This window comes from Anomalospiza imberbis, chromosome 14 (genome assembly GCF_031753505.1).
Source record: "Anomalospiza imberbis isolate Cuckoo-Finch-1a 21T00152 chromosome 14, ASM3175350v1, whole genome shotgun sequence".
NCBI lineage: Eukaryota > Metazoa > Chordata > Aves > Passeriformes > Viduidae > Anomalospiza > Anomalospiza imberbis.
In genome coordinates, this window is record NC_089694.1 from 4,887,529 (window position 1) to 4,906,831 (window position 19,303).

A 19,303-nucleotide genomic window follows, 5' to 3' on the forward strand; every position below is an offset into this window, starting at 1 on the left:
CTGTGTATGCCATGAATCTTGTAAAAGAATAATTAGAACTTGCTCCGAAAGGAAAGAAACGCCAGACTTGAATAATATTTTAGGAAGAGCATTAACAAACATTTTTACACTGCCAACAATCTTCAGCTCTTCCTAGCAGAGATTTACATTCCATTATTAATTAACTGCACTGAGTCAATAGTGTGACATAAAGCTGGGGAGATGTGAGTTGAGCACAAACTCTGACATCCACAAGAACGGCGCGTTTTGAGAAGTTTGATTTAAAATTTATGCAAATGAGCTCAGCAAACAAGGACCCAACAAACTACTTCAAAGCACCACGCTCCAGCCCGAAAAACACGACAAGATCAAATCTTTGTCATTTCTCAAGTGTCTTTACAAACCTCTGCATATCCAGGACAAATTAATTCACCTCCAGTAGCCGGATAGTTTGGTGGAGAATGAGGAGGCGATTGCTCTTTGTAGGGTCACTGCCACATCAGCCTGGATGACTGGAAGAATTTAAATATATTTAAATGTTATATAATTTGTATTTTTGGATCTGACTCTTGTAAGGTGTCCGTAGAATACAACAAGGTCCCAGCTGAGCTACCTGACAGGGCTGACCAAAACAAAGCCAAAAAAATAGCAGTGCGCACTCCCCACTCCCATTCCTCCAGCTCCCACCATCATTCAGTTTTTGGGCTGAGAATCTTCCTTAAGCTGTGTCCATGGAAAATGTTCAATTCAGAGTAATGACAAAAATTATTCAAAACAAATTTATAGTGAGAAATTGCCACTTTAAGAACTGATGGGGCACTGGCATAGCCCAAGGTGATGTCACAATATCATGCTATTGTCCCCCCTCCTTTTCCCTCAACCAGGATCACCTTTCAGTTTTTGGGATGGGAATTCCCACAAAACTGCATCCAGGGAAAATATTAAATGCAGAGTAAAGCATTGCTGTAAAGAAATACTAATTAATTCATGTTATGTTTCAAGCCACAGAAATTGGTTTATTCCCCTATTGAAAGTTAGGTTAGGTCCAGGTACATTTGTATCTTCAGAATCAGGGCTTTTAAGGAAGAAAAAAGTTTCTTGTGTTTCCCGACATCCCATTAAAATGGTTGTCCTTTGACGTCAATTAGAGCAAGCTAAGAAAAAAAAAAATCATCCTTAATTGCTTTTTAGAAATGGACATTATTGCTTGCACCATCGCAGCCAGATTCAATTTCCTTTTACAAGAAACCAGGATGCTGGGAATGCTGTAAAACTCCAGCTCTGCTGAATATGGATGTGGAGCTCTGCTGACAGAGAGCTGCTTTCCCTTGCGCTGCGGAAAAAAAAACTGGTGCAAACCCCACCAACGTGCTGAAACCTCTCCAAAGTGGAAAAAGGCTGGAGCTGGATGTTCAGTTGGGGCTGGTTTGGGATGGACACTGGTTGGAGCCGGGCTGGGAGAGCTGGGGGTGTTTACCTGGAGAAGAGAAAGCTCCAGGGAAACCTTCCAGTGCCTAAAGGGGCTCCAGGAGATCTGGAGAGGGACTGGGGACAAGGCATGGAGGGACAGGACACAGGGAATGGCTTCCCACTGCCAGAGGGCAGGGTGAGATGGGACATTGGGAAGGAATTCCTGGCTGTGAGGGTGGGGAGGGCCTGGCACAGGTTGCCCAGGGAAGCTGTGGCTGCCCCATCCCTGGAAGTGTCCAAGGCCAGGTTGGGTGGGGTTTGGAGCAACGTGGGATAGGGGAAGGTGTCCCTGTCCATGGCACTGGATGGGTTTTAAGGTCCCTTCCAACCCAAACCATCCTGGGATTCTGTGGATGCACAGTGCTCCATCCCTGCCTCCCCATGACACTGAGTGTAACCTATCCCAACAATTAGAGATACAAAAACGATCAAGCCCTCAAAACTTGGGTGTGTTTCTTCACAAGGAGCATCACCAATTTTCTCAAAGCCTTTTCCACATTTGTCTTACTGCAGGGAATCCATAATGTCTCTGCCCACCAGGAAGAAGAGGAGTCCAGAGAGTAACACCAGGGGCACCCCGGCGGCAGCGAACATGAAGGACCACCCGTAGTAGACGCGAACGGGGACATCACCCAGACACCTCTCGCTCCTCTCCAGGAGGATGTACTTCTGAAAGTCAGCTGCAAACTCCTTCCACATCACAAAGAGAAACACGAGCAGCAGAAACAAACCTCCTGGGAAGAGAGACAAAACGGAGTTATTGTCTGTGCAGGAAATACAGGAACAAAGGTGAGAAAAGATCACAACAGCTTCTCATCCATGCTCTGCATCAAAGCTTCGTGTGGCAGAATTGTTGCTCCTGATGTTGCTCTGCAGGTTCCTGTGGAAGCTGAGGCCACTGGCCATGGGAGAGCCCCACACCACAGTGACCAGTTCCTGCCCTCTGACACCTCGTGCTTGGACCACCAGCACTTCTGAAGGCTCTGCTTCAGCAGGAGAGACCATGGAGAAACCACCAGAGCAGGGCTGATGTTCCCAGCATGGACCTGCCTTCCTCTCTCAAAGGTGGGTGTTTCACCTTTTTCACTTTTAATTTCCCAGAGATTAATGAGGAGACACCAAAACTTACTTCTTCCTTTTTTGTATCTGCCCTTGCAAGCAGTGTCATAGCCAATCCACCAGGAACACAAAGATGCCATGATAAATCCTGGTGCTGATGGAAAAATTCTGGCACTGCCACCCCCAGAGCCAGCAGAGCCTGAAGGGCCAGCACATTATGGGGTGGGAAAGGCACACAGCCATGAGATATTCATCTTAGATGGGCTACTAAATACCAGAATAATAACAAGAATTATTACAGCAGCTAAAGCCACGAAGCTGGAAGCAGATGACAAAAATTAAAGTGGCCCAAATCTCATTCACTGTGCATCTTTAAAAAATATATATTTCTGTGGTGCATTTTAAACTCAGCATCTATTAAAGCTGAATAGTGATAGTGTGATGACAGGTCTGAAAGCAGTTCAGAAATATCTGATCTTGCTACTTCACAGGTAGAAGCTGCTATTTTTAAATGGCGCTGTATAACATATAGATATACACACAGACACACATATGAAAGAAATATATCACAGCTTATATTATTTTTATGGATGAAGTGAACTGCTCGAAATTAATTTAGTTGACAAGTTACCACACAGTTCTGTGGATGTGTTGTGGCTTCTGCAAGATTTAATTTCTCCCCTTGCCATTTTTAAATCAAAGGTAGTTGTGGTGTATTTAATTATTCTTCCTGGCAGCCTTTACACACAAAATCCAGCTCTTGTGCTAAGGAAAGGAAAGGAGTAAAGACTGACGCTGATTTATCTGCTTAGGGAGGTAAATGGATCTTCAGTCAGAGAAAACACGTCTGTGTTTTACTGTGATTCTGTTTATAAAGGTTATAAAAACATCTCAGAGACAAAAATAAGACTCACATGAAGGTAAGAGGCTTCAAAGTCCTCACTAGGAGGGAGACAGAAGTTGCAGTTCCCCACCCTAAGCAGTCACATTTACTAAACTGCCTCCCATGCCCTAAAAAGATGTAATCTTAACAATCAAAAATTGGTGTAGCTATACAAATAGTCTTCACATCAACCCACACTGAAATTCCAGCTATTCTCCCTGACGTGGAGGAGTCCTTGTTTTTCCTGGAGAGGCAGGCAAGGAGTTAAACAGCAGCTGCTGGAACATTTGCATGTTCATTGAGGTTTTGATACCACTTGAAATTAAGTGCACAAATAAATATTTTACACTTACTATGATAGTTGTATGCTTAAAATACCAATTATTCTACTATAAGAAAGCGATGGTGTGTTCAAATAGTCGCATGTCCTTTACAAAATACAATGTATTGATAAGAAGGCAATTAAGTCTTTATTACTGATGTAATTTAAAATTAAATTAATTAGATAGCAACTGAACCTTGAAAAGTGCTCCTTTAAAGATCAATTTCTATTTCATTAACTTATAATACCTACCGTAAGAGACGCAAATGAAAGCGCAGCCCCGGTGGGACAGAGGACGTGGGTATGGAAATGTACTTTGGAATTTTGCTTTAAATAACCAGGAATTCTGTCTTGATTTCTCCCAGGACAATTTATATGGCCTAAGTCTCATTTTTTTGAAGTAATCAGATCAAAACCTTCCAGTTCTTATAGAGAAGGGTGTGGGAAGTCCCAGGTGTGGGTGGCGCCATCCCCAACCTCTTCAGGAGATAAGGAATGGGAATTGGTCCCTCCTCTGGCCTCAGGGGAAGCTCCAGGTCTTGGCATGGAAGGATTTATTATTAAACAGGTACTGGAGGTGATGGCATGGCCATGGCATCTAAATTAAGAATGTTTTCACACTCTGGGCAAATGACAAGGATATGTAAAGCAAGCAGCCTTCTTCCCTGGAATAATTACAGCTGAGTGATGAAGAATCCCTGGGATTTACACGATGTCCTTGGTGGGAAGAGAAAATCAGAAGGGCAGGTGGAGCCAAAGGATAGTGGGAGCTCAGGAAGGGCAGCTCACCAAAATCTGCTCAGCCAGAAATGCTTGTTTGGAGCAATCACAAAAGTACCTAAACCTGCCTAAAATTTGTCACACTTACAGTCATCAGCAGCCTCTTCATCATGAGAAAATCAGGATGTTTCACTCCTATATTACCAAAGTGTTTGGCATTTTTGTTTTTAAATGCTGTTGTATTTGGGATTTTTCATCTGTTAAACAGGTTTCACTTTACCCACTCCTTTCTGGGGCTTTTAGTGTTGGACAAAGCAGAAAGTCATCTTTGTTTCCTGCCAGCTTTGGATGTAGAGACACAGATTCCTTCCTGCTTTGGGCAGCAAAATGAAAAACTGAAAAAATGTAATTTTCTGTCCAAAATATGACACTGGCATTGGCACCCACACCCGAGACACAGGGTATGTATTGGGTTTGAGTAAGTGAAGACCTCATCAAACCTCATCCCCATGCTCCTCTCAGCATCCCTGTGCTTTCTCCACTGGAAAATTGCCCAAGTGATCCCTTTCCTTGCCTCCTTCTCCCTCTTTGCCTCTCTTCATTAGGATGGTACTGGTAAAAATTAACTGCGAAACTCCATCTCCAGACTGATGAGGTCAACGGCATCTTCTGGGGAGGGGATAATTGCCAGAAAATTGCAGTGGGGTATTAAATCTGTCTCCTTTGTGCGCTGCAGATCTGGGAGCCTGGAGCTCCATCCCCCTCTCCCAGCGGAGCTGCGTCTTCTGTGTGGGCAAATTGAAGTAGAGCTTTTCCTTTCTCTCACTTTATTTCCTTGTGACACCTTTATAGCTGCTAATTGTGGGGACAGGTGAGTGAACTCAATCTTTAACTCTTATTCTGGGGAAGCTACTGAATTTTTGTGTAATCTGCTAATTAGGAGAATAATGAACTTTGACTCGTTCTCCTCTCTCGCTCGTTGCCTCTTAAGGATGTTAATAACAGCGAAATGGAGGGGTGACCTTCAGCTGCCCTTCCATAACTGTCAGCCTTCACTGCACGTGGGGAGCCTGAGACTGCCAAAGTGGAGCTGCTCCATTTGGGAAGCAGAATCTGAGCAAAAAAATCCAGCACTTTAACTCACAGGAGTGGGTAGTCTGCCCTTTTGTCCCGTGCTGTTGGGTCATGCTGAAGAACAGGTTGGTCCCACCATGGGCAGGGATGTATCCCATCATCCCAGGTTGCTCCAAGCCCCATCCAACCTGGTCTGGAACACCTCCAGGGACGGGGCATTCACAGCCTCTTTGGGCAACCTGTGCCAGTGCTGTACTTCTAAGATTGGTCACTAAAATTCCCAAAGGAAAAGGAAACCGAGGAGCACAAGGTAGGAAAAAATGAAGGACAAAATGAAGGAAAGTTGTCTCAGCAACTCAAAGAACTTCCAGAAGCTGCAGCACAAAGCTCACCCAGCCCTCTTGGTGACACTGTAGTGACAATTAGCCAACCTCTGACTACTGAAACAAAGGGACAATCAGGCACCAGGCAGGATCTGCCACCCCTTGGAAGCACTGAAGCTCATTCCAAGACAGCAACTGCTGAGAGGAAAGCAGCACACTGGCTCTTGGCTCATGTATTCCAGGTGTTTTCGGGAGAAGGCTAGCAGGGAATACTGCTCAGAAAATGGCCTCAGCTCCAAAGGCAACACCAGCAAATGTCAGATTGGCTTTGGCTCTTTCCAGAGTCACCCAGTGGAGGAAATCCAGGGAAATGGCTCCAGTGCTGTGCAATGGCTCTCAGAAGCACCTCCCAGAGCAGTCCATTGGTTATTGGAGCTCGTACAGTCAGATTTGCCCTCTGAAATGTACAGAAAATAAAAGGCATCTCAGGGGGAAATCCTAAGGGATCCAGCTGAGCCATAACAATCCTCACCCTTCGGCACTGGATTCCCCCGGTGACAGATGGACACACAACCCTCCTCGGGCTGGTCTTCCATAAATGTCTGGGAATGCATTTGCACCCGCAGTGTCTTTAGAGCCTTTTGGTGGAAAAAGTGACATCATTTTACTTCTCCCAAAAGTAGGGAGGTGGTGGGCAGAACAAAGCTGCTGGTGAAGGATTCCCTGCGAGGCCGGGACATCCCGCAGTCCTGGTGCTCCATCTCCCATTCCCACTGCCAGACCACATTCCCGCTCTGCAGATTGCCAGCTTTTTCACACTTCCTCCAGGAGAGATCCTTTCTGCAAGGGAGGTTAATTAACACTGACCCGCAGGCCATGATTAGAAGACAAGAGGCGCTTTCTCCTGCATCATCCCTGCACATCCCGAAGGAAAGGGATGGCTGGGGACTTGAGCCTGTGTTAAATCCATTGTTCCTACTGCTTAGTGCAATTATGCAAAATATTTTTAGAAGGGATAACGAGAAAATAACCATGGAGGGATGCAACCCAAATCCATCCAGAAGCCAGGGCCAAGCAGGATCCAGAGGTCTGAGATCAGGATAAGCCCCCCTGAATAAAAGGATCAGTTGAAACACTAAGGAAACTTCGCTAAAAAGCACATTGAATCCTTCTGCTATCATTTGAGTGGAAAATATAGTAGGCAGTGTCTTCCAGCTGAACTCATTCCCCTGAATGACTGTTAATAACAATGATTGCTGTTCAGATTGAAGCTGCATTAATACAAACTTCAATTTTAACAGCAGCATCTTTGTCTAATGCCAAGAGGTTTATGTGATGCATAATCAGCTCTTCCAAAAAGTGTCACATTCGAAGCCCCAGCCTTTTAATCAAGGAGTAGTCAAATAAAGTGGAAAAACAATGAAGAAAAAGGGAAAAAAAAAAGAAAGACAGTTGAGTATTACTCGGCATCCTTTTCTGTGATATTTCTGTGACATTTCTGCCCAATGTACAGGCTGGATACACTCCTCAGGGACATTGCTGCCTCCTGGGAGCCTGGATTACAGATGGGAAGAGAAAGCTTTCTGCTCTGGTACAGCGCTTGGATTATTATCCATTATGAGATCAAAACAACCCCATGGAAAACTACAGGCTTGGGGCAGCATAGCTGGGAATCTGTTTGTGGAAAAGGCCCTGGGGGTGCTGGTAACAGTGGCAGGACATAACCCAGGGGTGCCCAGGTGGGCAAGAGGCCAATGGCACCTGGCTTGGGTCAGGAATGGTGTCCAGGGGGATCAGGGCAGTGCTGTCCCCTGTGCTGGGGGCAGCTCAGGGACCCTTATGACCAGAGGGACAGAGAGGGACTGGAGTGAGTCCAGGGAAGGGAACGGAGCTGGGAAGGGGCTGAGGGAGCTGGGAAGGGGCTCAGCCTGGAGAAAAGGAGGCTCAGGGGGGACCTTGTGGCTCTGCACAGCTCCTGACAGGAGGGGACAGCCGGGGGGGTCGGGCTTTGCTCCCAGGGAACGGGGACAGGAGGAGAGGGAACGGCCTTGAGCTGTGCCAGGGGAAGCTCAGGTTGGAGATCAGCAGGAATTTCTCCATGGAAAGCATTGTCCATCTCTGTCACAGGCTGCCCAGGGCAAGGGTAGAATGACCATCCTTGGAGGGATTTAAAAGTTGCATAGATGTGCAGCTGGGGACATGGGTCAATGTCAGAACCTTTCTTGTTAAATATTTTCACTAATGTTTGTTATGAGGAAGCAGGAGCTGGTGAAGGATCCATCACATCCCACCAGATGGAACAGGATGGGATGTAGCCCACTAATTCACTGCAATTAAGCAGCGGTTTCTCAGAGAAAGACCTGATTTCATTACGAAGTTCTTCACTTGGCACAGCTCAACTGAGCTCCAGCCTGTGGCTGCTTGAGTCATAAAAGAGCTCTTTTCTGAGTTTGAGTCACTGGTATAAATCAAGTATTTCTAATATTGAAGCCAGTTATTCCTCTCAAATACAGAAAAGGAAAAAGCCCAAGTGATAATTCAGTGGAATCATTGGTAACAGCAGTGGGGAAAATGAATAAATGCCTATTTTTAATTCATTTTCCTGCAGTGCCATCATTTCATCTTTTCAGGTCTCCTTAAGCCAGCCCTCCCATTTTGGATCATGGGGTTTGCCTTTCATCACTCTGTGGGTTTCCAGCTCTATCAAAGCTAACAGCAGAGGAGCAGCCCAAATGCAAAGCCTGACTTTGGGGAACTGAACAGGGCTGATGCTGTCCAGACTTAACACACCTGCAGGCTTTACTGAAATAAAAGGGCTGCACACAGGAGTAGTAAAAACAAAGTGATTTTCAAAAATCAAAAGTCTGGCTTTGCTAGGACTAAGGACTATCTTGCTAAAGCCTGGCTGAGCAGACAATCATGGAATCACAGAATGGTTTGGGTTGGAACAGGACCAAAGGAGGTCATAAAGACCATAAAGGCCACAGACAGGGACATTTTCCACTGGACCGGGTTGCTCAGAGCTCCCAGGGGTTTATTTCCAGTGGGAAAGAGGGAAATAATAATTTGCTGCTCCCATCAGAGCCCCATCTCCCACAGCAGCACTTCATCCCCACCTGCCCCCATTCCAAAGCCACCCTGCCCCAGCCATGCCCCCTCACCTGAGAGCAGCAGGAATCCTCCCCCAACTTTGTAGGAGTGGGGGCTGGAGAAGGGGACCCCACACACCAGCAGGAGCCCCCCCACGAGCCCGGCGGCCACGGCCAGCAGGATGAACGCCGTCCAAAATCCTCTGTACACTGCAACAGGAGCAAAAGCAGTGAAAGGAGAGGGAAAGAGGGAAATTTCAACCTCAGAAATGTTTTTCTTAATGATGCCATGTTTAATTCCTGCTTTAGCAACAGTAAAAACAACAACCTGTGACGCTGCTGTGTCAGGGAGAGCTGAGGCTCTGGCTTTGCCAGGGCACCTGGAACAGCCACGGGTTCAGGGGGAATGTCATGCCCTACAGAATGGGACTGGAATGAGGCCAAAGGGTTGGGAAGGTTTGCCAGGGAAGAACACCAAAAAAAAAAAGGGGTGGGAGGAAAGGACACTGCTCTTAACTGTGCTGGGGAAGGTTGGAAAAGCTTGGCAAGGAAGGAAAGAAAATAGCAAAATTTGGAGAGGTGGTTTCAGACCACAGCTTTGTTTCACTTTAATTAACACTTCGGGAAGGTGCCAGGCTTCTGCTTTAAAATAAAAGCAGTGTTTGCTAGCAGGACTGCAGGGAAAACAGGAGCTCATGAGTTCCCCCATTAATGGCCTTGTTAGATCTGGGAAAAAGAATGGGGCAGGAGAGCAGCTGCCTGTCCATCCAAGGAATTTGGAGTTTGGCTATGACTTCATACAACCACCCCAGGCAGAGCTGAGCAAGCTTGGTCCATCACATCCCACCAGATGGGACAGGATGGGATGCAGCCCACTAATTCAAGTCTCCCAGCAGCCAAGTGCTTTGCAGACACTGCCATAAACCTTATCCAGAGGTAGTGGTCCTCCAGCAGAGACCCTCTGATACCCTGCTCCCCATCCCCTGGTTTATCTGATCCCTTGGACCACCACATCTCACCCTGCCAGTGGGTTTCCAGAAGCTCCAGCTCGATTTAAGCCGAGCACAAGCAAGTGAGTAGTGCTGAAATGATTCACACTTGAAAGAAAAATGATACAGAGAAGATGCGTTTTCCTCATTTGAAACCATTTTGTCAGGAGAGCCACTTAGGGAGAGATAAGTATCTCGAACTCTCCAAAACCACAGAATTCATTTTCATGTTTAACCTCCCGTCACCCGTTTCTCTCAGGGAGCCTAAGAGGATGCAGATAAGGCAGAATTATCTCTGGAGCAGGTAATAGCTGGAGGACCGCTCTCCTTGGACAGCCTCCTGTTTTGTCAGCCTTTGCAAATGAGGACGGGCTGGTCAGAAAGAAAAGGCTGCTAAAAGTGGCCGCTCCCCCCAGGGCTTTGCAGAGGATTGAGGCAGGGGAGGAGCCCGGTGCTCCCCCTGCCCAAAATGTGGAGGCTGAGCCACCCCCACGTCCCCCGAGGTGACGGGGACAGGCAGAGCCCCGGGGGGCAGCCCCCACATCCCCGCACCTGCACAGAGCCAGGAAGGACAGAAAAGAGCTCGGAGAATACCGAGATGGTGCCGGGGCTGTCCCAGGGGACACAGCTGGGAGCTGACGGGCAGGGACAGATGCCCCCAGCGCCCTTTATCAGGATGGAAAAAATAGCGTGTGTGTGTTCATCGGCAGGATCATCCAGAACCGCGGCGCTGTGCACGTCTCTCCCAAGCAGAAACAATCCCGCCGCTTATCCCGAGTGCTTGCTGCGCATCCCGCACCAGCTCCTCCTCCGCCCTGCACAGGTCCCTCGGATCCATTTGACACCACGGAGCGTACCCCGGGGCAGGAATTCTGCACAGCCAAAGAAACGAGCTGCCCTTCCTCACATGCTCCTACTGACAATATTTTTTTTTAATTAATTTCTCACAGAAAAAAAAAAAAATTAATAAAACCAAAAAAAAAGGTACCACTAAAGGCTAAGGAAAAGGTCAAGATGTTTGTTTGTGCAGAATGTCTGCCCTGCATCCCCGGAGGCAAGGCAGACTGATGCACACTATTTAAAGAAATCAATTCATTTCAAAAAAGATCATTGAATTAATTCTAACTGCTGCCACCAATTTAGCAAATTAAAATTCCTAACAGCAACTGATCCATTAAAGAACTTGGAAAATATAGAGAAACATAAATAAAAAGGGACCCAGTTGAAAGGAGGCTCTCCAACTGCACAGTGTTCATTGCTTTAAAAATAAGCCAGTCACTTATGTGGATTTTCTAACAATTTGGTCTTGAACTGATTTTCCAGTGCCTGTTTATTTTGTCTTGCAACAAATCAACACCTGAGCTATCCCAGGAAACCAGATTGTGGGACCGAGTCAGCACTCAGGCTGGGTTTGGGTGGTCTGGCTCCAGCTCCTCCCCGTGACAGAGGAGATGGGAGGGAATGGATTTATCCTGCCTTGCTCACAGGAGCGGGTGCCGAGACCCCCTGGGAGGGAGCTCAGCCCACCCCAGCACACCAGGCTGGAGCAGACAACATGGGAGAACCTCTCAGTGTGTGCTTGGGGCAGCCAACCCAGCAGGACTGGTTTGTGAAGGAGCTTTCCAGAGGTCTTGGCTATATGAATTTAGAACGGGAGAACCACAGCACTGACACACATCCCAAATCTCTGCCTGATCCATTGGAAAAGGAGCTGCTGGGGTGGAAAGGAAAGAAACTCACCTGCAGTTGTGTCATAGGAGGGATGGGGGAAAGGTCCCACAGCAATGGGCATGGGGAAGAGGTAGCCATGCATGCAAAACTTGGGGTGGGCTTGGCTGGCTGGAAAAGATGAAGAAAAAGAAGAATTAAATCCCAGTTTACTTTTATTTCCTGCAGAATCAGTTACAGTACTGATGTAGTGATGTCCTGTTGTGCAAAACCTGCAAAACTCTCAGTGAAATCAGAAGGCTGGGGAGGAAAGAAAGATAATCTGGGTTAGAGAGAAAAATAAAAAGAGAAATAATAACTATGAAAGAGGGGAAATATCAGAGGATCTGAGACTGCTTCTTGCACATCTTCTCATCTTCATAACCAGAGCCTTAGGTGGACAAAAATCATAAAAGATGGAACAACTGAAGTCAGTGTCAATATTCTTGTTGCTGTTTTCCTCCAGAGAATGTGCCTGACCACCTGGAAGGGTCAAAATGTTTGGGTACCAGAACAAGGTACTTTCAAGACCTCCAGCTGGTGAGAAGGAAAAGCACAATTAGAATGGAAGTGCCCCATCAATATTAATACCACTGAGGCTTATCATGATTAACAGTAATAGAATGAATGTTAAATGAATTAATTAATGGTTGGCCACTTATTTAAATATGTTCCCCAGCTCAAAGGAGCACTTTATAATAGGTGGACATTAGTTCATGCTAAATTGACTATGGAATACCTATTGAATTAATTATTACATCCACAAGAGCAGCAAATTAATTTGCCATGATCAATCCTATTATAATAAATACCTAAAGAAGTAGCAAAAAAATTGCCAGTTATCAGAGTGACTCATTTTACTTCAGGTAAAATTATATTATATATTTCCATATAATGTAATTCAGTAGCAAACTCCCTGTCTCAAGCCTGTCCTTTTTATCACAAATTTCCTGTGTGAAAAACCTCCCATTGTTGAGCAGTGGCGGGAAGTATTCCTGCAAGATTTTACAGGAAACAGGTCAGGGGCTGGGGGACAGCGAAGTCATTTGAAATTTTAATCACTGCAGAGTAAATTTAGTGTGGGAACATGCATTATTTGCAGGGAAGCGCCCTCTCAGGTGATTGTGCTGCTCCACAACCTCAGGAACATCTTCCATCGAGGCCTCGGTGGGCACAGGGCCAAGGTTTTTGTGGTGTTTAAAGCCTTTGCAGAATTATTTAAAATCTGGGGGGTTTTATCCCAAATCCTATTGTAGAGTTGTGGCCCCCAGCAGGGCTGGTGCCAGGCGTGTCCTGGTGTGGTCTCATTCCTTTCCTATTTCTGGTGGGAGCACCTGGTTCACTAAGCCCACCCTTCATTGCACGAGGGCCACCAGGGTGGCACCAACCAGGGTCACAGAACAGGTTTCATCCTTTCCTTCAATTTGTTTCTGAAGAGTGAATGCGTTTTCCAAAAAATAAAGGATTTTGCATCCCTCTGTCTATTCTCAAGTGTAATTTCAACGATCTTAAAATGTAAAAAAGGTGAGAACTTAAAATAAAATGGCTTTCCATGGTGCACCACTGGTCCTGAGCACCCAGGGACACCACAAACGTGCAGTTCCAGCCTTCAAGTGCTGAAACCAGTGAATGCTGGGAATGCTGAGCACCTGGAAGGCAGAAAACAGGGACAGAAGAGCGATGCTGGGAAGGACATGGGCTCATATTTACAGAACGTTGCTGAGCACAAACATCAAGAGGTATTGGGAGGGAGGGGGAGGAAGGAAGAGCTCTCCTTGCTGGTGGAAGCCACCACTTCACATAACTTTGTAGGTGATCAAGTAAACAGCCTCATGAGGTTGCAACATTCCAGTGAACAGCCCTCTGAGAGCAAAATCCAAGTCAAAAAATGAGCATAGAAAGGACAGAAAAAGAGTGAGCCAGTTTTGCTTTTGACAGAAGAGGAAATGACAAAAATGAAATAAAAACTGTCTCCTCGTCCCTGGGAGCACTTCCTGTGTTTGTTTCCCATTAAACTGTGATGGAATGCTGTGGACACGGAGTGTCCATTGTACTCACTGTACCAGAAGGTCCAGATGGTCTCGGGGTGGCCCTCGCCAAAGAACCAGCACCGCCAGAAGAAACCCTCGTGGTGGAAAGTGAGGATCTCCTTCCCAACTTCTGTTGGAGTTTCAGCCTGGGGAGGAATGAAAGTTCAGGCTGAAACAGGGAACATCACGGCACAAAGAGTTTATGCTTTGCTTACACAGATGTTGATTTAATTTTTTGTGGGGTTTTCATTAGTTTTTTGAGTCAGTTTTGGAGGGATTGGGGAACACAGAGGAGCTGCTGTCCTTGATTTTCTGCTGTGTCACAGCTACAAAATGTTCTGAAAACAAATTGTCCTGCAGACCTGCACAAACCATTTGCCTCCTTTTCTCCTGTCCGTAAACCCCTGCTGGCCAGAGCTGGGTGAGAATTCCAGGGAGCTGGGCCTTCTGGGTGTGTTCTGCTCCTCAAACACCTTCCTCCAACCCCCAGACCAGACCTGCAAGCACAAGGTTTTGGTCCTTCCTGAAGGCACAATACTGCAAAGTCCAGTTGTGGAAGATTTACCAAAGAACTTATTAAAATTATCCTCAAAACCAGCTTCTTCTTCTGTATCTTCCCCACACACAGATTGGTAAAGGAGACAGGACTGTGACAAAATTAAGTTTTATGATGGGTGGGGAATGTCCATAAAGGAATGGCCCCTGTGAACCAGAGAAGGGAGATGGGACTCAACAGGGAGGTGCTAGAGGTACTTATCCTGTCACAGGTTAATAGGTTTGGGTGGGAAGGGACCTTAAAGCCCATCCAGTACCACCCCCTGCCATGGGCAAGGACACCTTCCACTCTTCCAGGTTGCTCCAAGCCCTGTCCAGCCTGGCCTTGGGCACTTCCAGGGATCCAGGGCCAGCCACAGCTTCTCTGGGCACTCTGTGCCAGGGCCTTCCAGGGAAGAATTTCTCCCCAGTATTTCTCCAGCAGTGGAAAGCCATTCCCTGTGTCCTGTCCCTCCATCCCCTGTCCCCAGTCCCTCTCCAGCTCTCCTGGAGCCCCTTTAGGCAGTGGAAGGGGCTCTGAGGTCTCCCCAGAGATCTTCTGCTTCCCTCTCCTAGATGTTTTTATGTATCACATTACAGCAGCTTCCAGAGCTCTGACCTGATTTTCCTTTTACTTTCAGGATAAAACCCTGACTATGACAAGGGGAACATTCAGCCCTGAAACTTCCTCAGAGCTTCCTCAGCCCTGAAACTTCCTCAGCTGGTGGCTCTGACTTGGTGCATCCACAGCACATTTCACTGAGCTTGCCAGATACTCAGCCCATCCTTATCTGTAAGGGACAGGATTTGACAGTTTAAGAAAGGGCAGAGAAGGGAAAAACACAGCCTGTTATCCATAACCACTAACAGAAATAGAAATAATAGAAACAGTGTCTGAAATAGAAATAAAATAGCTCAGAGGGAAGAGTAAGAGCAGTTCCTATTTCTGCCTGGTTCTTTTGAAGTCACTGCCTCAGCGTCAGGCTCCCCAACACTTGGCCAAGAGCGTCTCTGAAATGTTCAAGATGCTCATTTGTGTCATGCAGTGCATCACCTCTGCTCTCTCCACTTTTAAAAACAACTAAAATGGGAAACAATTAACACTGTCACTTCCCAAGTGCACGAAATGCAAGTGGCACTTCTCTGTCTCTGCCATCCCCAGGCTTTACTGAGCTGCTTGAAACTAAAGACCCTGTTTTCTGTTTCATTTCTCCAGGCATTTTTTCCATCATAATTTTGTTTTGGTTTTTTTTGGGTTTTTTTTTAGTTAGGAAAGTCATTTGGAACCATGACTCAAGCAAACAGTGCCCTACATTTGATTATGGGATTCTGAAATGAAAGAAAAAATATTTCTTGCTGGCATCATGATGCCTACCCAGGGTGACTCACTGCACCAGGAAAAAAATCAAACCTAATTGGATTGAACTTTGAAGTAACAAAAAGTCTGCACACAACGAGGATCTTCCTGTCATTTTGTAATGGAAACCACACATTGATTGGCACAAAAACATTTTGGGGGAGTAGGTGGCTCAAGGAACTGAGCTGGTTGTTATTTCATTGAAGAGTTAGACAACAGCAGGTGCAGCAAAAATCCAACTTGAAGCATCTATAAACGAGTGACACCGGCCCTTAGCACTAAAGTATCAAGCTGTCCCTTGAAAATTACATTTCCAGCTAACTAAAATCCTATATAAATCTCCCTTTGAGGATATCCAGGCCACTGGTCGGATGGGCAGGAACCCGTCTGCTCTGCTCTGTGTCTGATGCTCACTTTAGCTTGGTGTCTGTGCTGCAGCTGTATCACTTCAGATGGAAGTGACTGCCAAGGCCCACACTTTTAAACGTGAACTAGTTTTAAATTAAGAAACTACAGAGGGAGAAATTTTTTAGTGGCAAATATCAGGAGATACCTTTTGTCTTTAGAGGGAAAGGCTGTCAACAACTAAAGCTATTACATTTTTGCCTTTCATTCTCTAATGTTCATATCTGCCAGATTACAGAGGTGCTGTCTTAATTCTTCCTAGACACAATTTACTCCAGTCAAAATGCTCAATATTATGGAAAAGCTGGGTTGGATTTTAAAGAGTTTAAAGTTTTACCTCAGGCTGACATTTTACATTACTAGGTCACTTTCACTGAGCATAAATATTATCACAGATTTCAAATTTTTAGATCTGAAATTATTTAGTTAAGTTCTTTCAAAGCACAAGATTTCAGAGCTCACCCCCCCGGTGCTCAGAGTGCTGTTCCCATGCTCGAAGACCCCGCAGGTGTCCGTGGCCAGGAGCCAATAATCCGTCCCAAAGGCGATGAGGAAGAGCAAAACCCCGGTGCCTCCGAGGATCCCGGCTGCCAGGGCGGCTGCTCCGGCCTTCATGGGGCAGCAGGGGGGAAACCAGCACAAGTGGAAACCAGAAAAGGAGGAAAACCCCCGAGTTTCCCGGGTCTCTGGAAGAGCGGGGCCAGAGAAATGCTATTTTTGGATGTGGGTAGCGATCTCCTGGCTGGTGTGAGTTTCAGTGTGTGGTGGGGCAGGACTAATAAAAGCAGATGACCTGGCCTGAGTGAGCAGCTGTGGCATTAAGGATCATGACAAGCAGCTACTGAGGCAGAGCAGGGAGCCATCCAAGGGGACACATGGCTGCCGCTGCCGGAGGAGCGCAGCCAGGAGCCCTCAGGACACAGCTCTGGGTCACGAGTGCAGAATTCCTGGGACAGCAGGGAGTTATTCCCATCCCTCCCTGCACACACAAGCAGACATGGACTCAAAGGTCTTCCCCACACCGTGGGGCCCGTGGTGCCCTCAGCCAGTGTGGTGACACCTCTCACTGTGTCCCCACAAATGGCACTTCTGGAATTTGCATCTCCTCCTTCCTCTGAGCAAAACTCTGATGTGGCTTTTACAGAAAGTAACCCCAGGGATGCAAGAAAAACATTAAAACACTGGGAGATCTTAAATATCCCAGTGCTCTTGGGAGGGTTGCAACCACCCACCTTTGCACCAGGCAGGTCCACATGGAGCTGGACAAGGAGCATCCAACCAGGTGCACACACGGACACACTGGGGATGTCCTGCAGCTGTAAATGATGCTCTCCCTCCTACCATGGAAAAGTGGATTATATGGATCCATACCCCTCCCACCCCCCAGCCTGCTGTGGGAGAAGTGTCTCCAGGGAGCAAGGACATTCCTGCATGGAATTTCACTGCCATTTGCTTCCTAATGTTTTTGGCTTCTGCTGGAGCATCTGCTGTAGATCACTGCCAGGAATGGGATGCCAGACTAGGAAAATTATAATTTCTGTAGGGCAATAACTATATTCCTGTGGCATGCCAGGAGGCTAGGAGAAGAAATTTAAATTATAGTCAAAAATCAAGCTCTGATTTTCTAACCTTAGCCTTAGTCATAACCTGCTCTAAACAAGGGGGGTGATGATGTTGACTTCCCTATCCTATGGGAATTTGTGTTGCCAAATTCATTTCCAAATCAACTTAATATTTAAAGTTACCTGTGAACACATGGGTATCTCAAAGCAACTGCACACTGGTTGGGGAACCTGGAGACAGCTGGGAAAAACTTTGACTATACTTCGTATTGAGGCATACAGAGTGATGAATGTTCTCAATCTTCTGCTTCTATAAGCACAACAGAATTTAAATTATAATAATTTATTTCATCCTCTGCATTGTCTTTCTTAAATATTGCAGGGGTAGCTGTAAAGTAACACATTAGACCTCTCTCCCTCACTATCCCAGGGGCAGAGTTGTTCCTGGTTTAACCTGACCGTGAGCATATGAGGAATTCCACAGGATCCAGGATCCACTGGAATCTTCACTGACAAAGGGAGAAAGGAGAGTTGGGACAAGGTGCAGCCTTACGACCATGCAGGGGCAAAACTCAGCCACAGAGCTGGGATTCAGCAGGAATAAACACTCCCTGCCCATCCCACAGCCCTGCCATTCCACTGGAAACACTCCCAGCCACTGCCAGGTATTTCCATGTAGGCTGCTGTGATCAACCCTCCCTAAACCTCCACTCATACCATTCCTACACAAATTACCCTTTCTCACCTCAGCACAGTATATTTTTTTCCATAGTTTTGAACAGCAATAGCACACCCATCTCCCAGTCACTGGTGCTTCACAGCTGCTCTTTGTAATGAACATAAAATGGCTGATTAAATACAAAACACAACTTATCTATCACCTAAATAATCAATTAGTGAAATTCCAATCAGCCACTTAACCACCACACAATCCTGGCTAAAACTGTCTGTAGTGACAATGACAATTGGTTGCCATCTCTTCTTGTGATCTCCTCCTCAAAGCTGGACATGACTGACAGGAGCTTTGGCGACGCTCAGAGGAGCTGGGTGAAAACAAGGATTTGCACACCAGGAGTGAGGATTTTTTTTGTAGTTCACACAGCAATTACATGGAATTAAAATGCAAAGTGGGCACTTGTGTATTTTTATTTTAAAAAAGGGATTAATGCACACTTCCACATTTCTGGGTGTGTTTTGAGCCAGCTGTCTTTGGCACTGCTGTTTTTGTGCTACTGCACATCCCGAGTTAGTGCTGTTTGCCATTTGGAAGTGTCCTCTGGAATTCTGGGTCCCACTGGCACAAAAACTCTGTGTGGCTGAGGCAGAACATTGCTGGTGCCCAGCCTTGGCTCTTCACAGGATGCCTTGTGCCCAGTCAAACATCTTCCAAATTCTGAGGCTGTGGAACAGGAATTGAGTTCCCAAGGTTGAAATGTCTCTCCACACACTGAAATCCCACTCCTGACAGGTGTTTCTTTTCAAAGACATGTTGGACAGGGATTGGAGCAACCTGGTCCAGTGAAAGGTATCCTTGCCCATGGCAGGGTTTGGAACTGGATAACCTTTAAGGTCCCTTCCAACCCAAACCATCCTGTGACTCCAGGATGATTCTATGACTCCTCATCACAGCCTCAAGCACGTCCTCACCACCTTCAGGATCCAAAAAATTTCTGGGCAATGAGACCATGTGGTCTCTCCCACAGTCTGTAGAAAGTGGTAATGATGATATTGGTTCTTTGGAGCCCATGTTGGGATCTCTGGAATGCCACACCAAAGCCAGGGAGGTGAATTAACCATGTA

At 46.4% G+C, this 19,303-nt stretch overlaps 1 protein-coding gene and 1 long non-coding RNA gene across 2 annotated transcripts; one reads left to right on the top strand and one right to left on the bottom strand.

Moving 5' to 3' along the window:
- Positions 1–969: 969 nt before the first annotated feature.
- LOC137482333 (transmembrane protein 182-like) lies at positions 970–16,681 on the bottom strand. The gene is made up of 5 exons (XM_068204589.1): positions 16,404–16,681; positions 13,674–13,791; positions 11,649–11,747; positions 8,992–9,129; positions 970–2,183 (listed from the first exon to the last, which is right to left on the bottom strand). The coding sequence occupies exons 1-5, from the start codon at positions 16,554–16,556 to the stop codon at positions 1,954–1,956; spliced, it is 738 nt and encodes a 245-aa protein (XP_068060690.1). The 5' UTR covers positions 16,557–16,681; the 3' UTR covers positions 970–1,953.
- Positions 2,371–5,558, top strand: LOC137482334 (uncharacterized). Its single transcript, XR_011004017.1, has 3 exons — positions 2,371–2,514; positions 5,170–5,304; positions 5,425–5,558. It is a non-coding gene; the product is annotated as an uncharacterized lncRNA (long non-coding RNA).
- Positions 16,682–19,303: the final 2,622 nt, after the last annotated feature.

Excerpts from the sequence above, each read along its gene's own strand:
- LOC137482333 (XM_068204589.1), bottom strand. The coding sequence starts at position 16,556 with ATGAAGGCCGGAGCAGCCGCCCTGGCAGCCGGGATCCTCGGAGGCACC. Across the intron at positions 11,748-13,673 it reads CATCTGGACCTTCTGGTACA|CCAGCCAAGCCCACCCCAAG; the intron begins GTGAGTACAATG and ends CATCTTTTCCAG. Across the intron at positions 2,184-8,991 it reads AGGATTCCTGCTGCTCTCAG|GAGGTTTGTTTCTGCTGCTC; the intron begins GTGAGGGGGCAT and ends CTCTCTTCCCAG.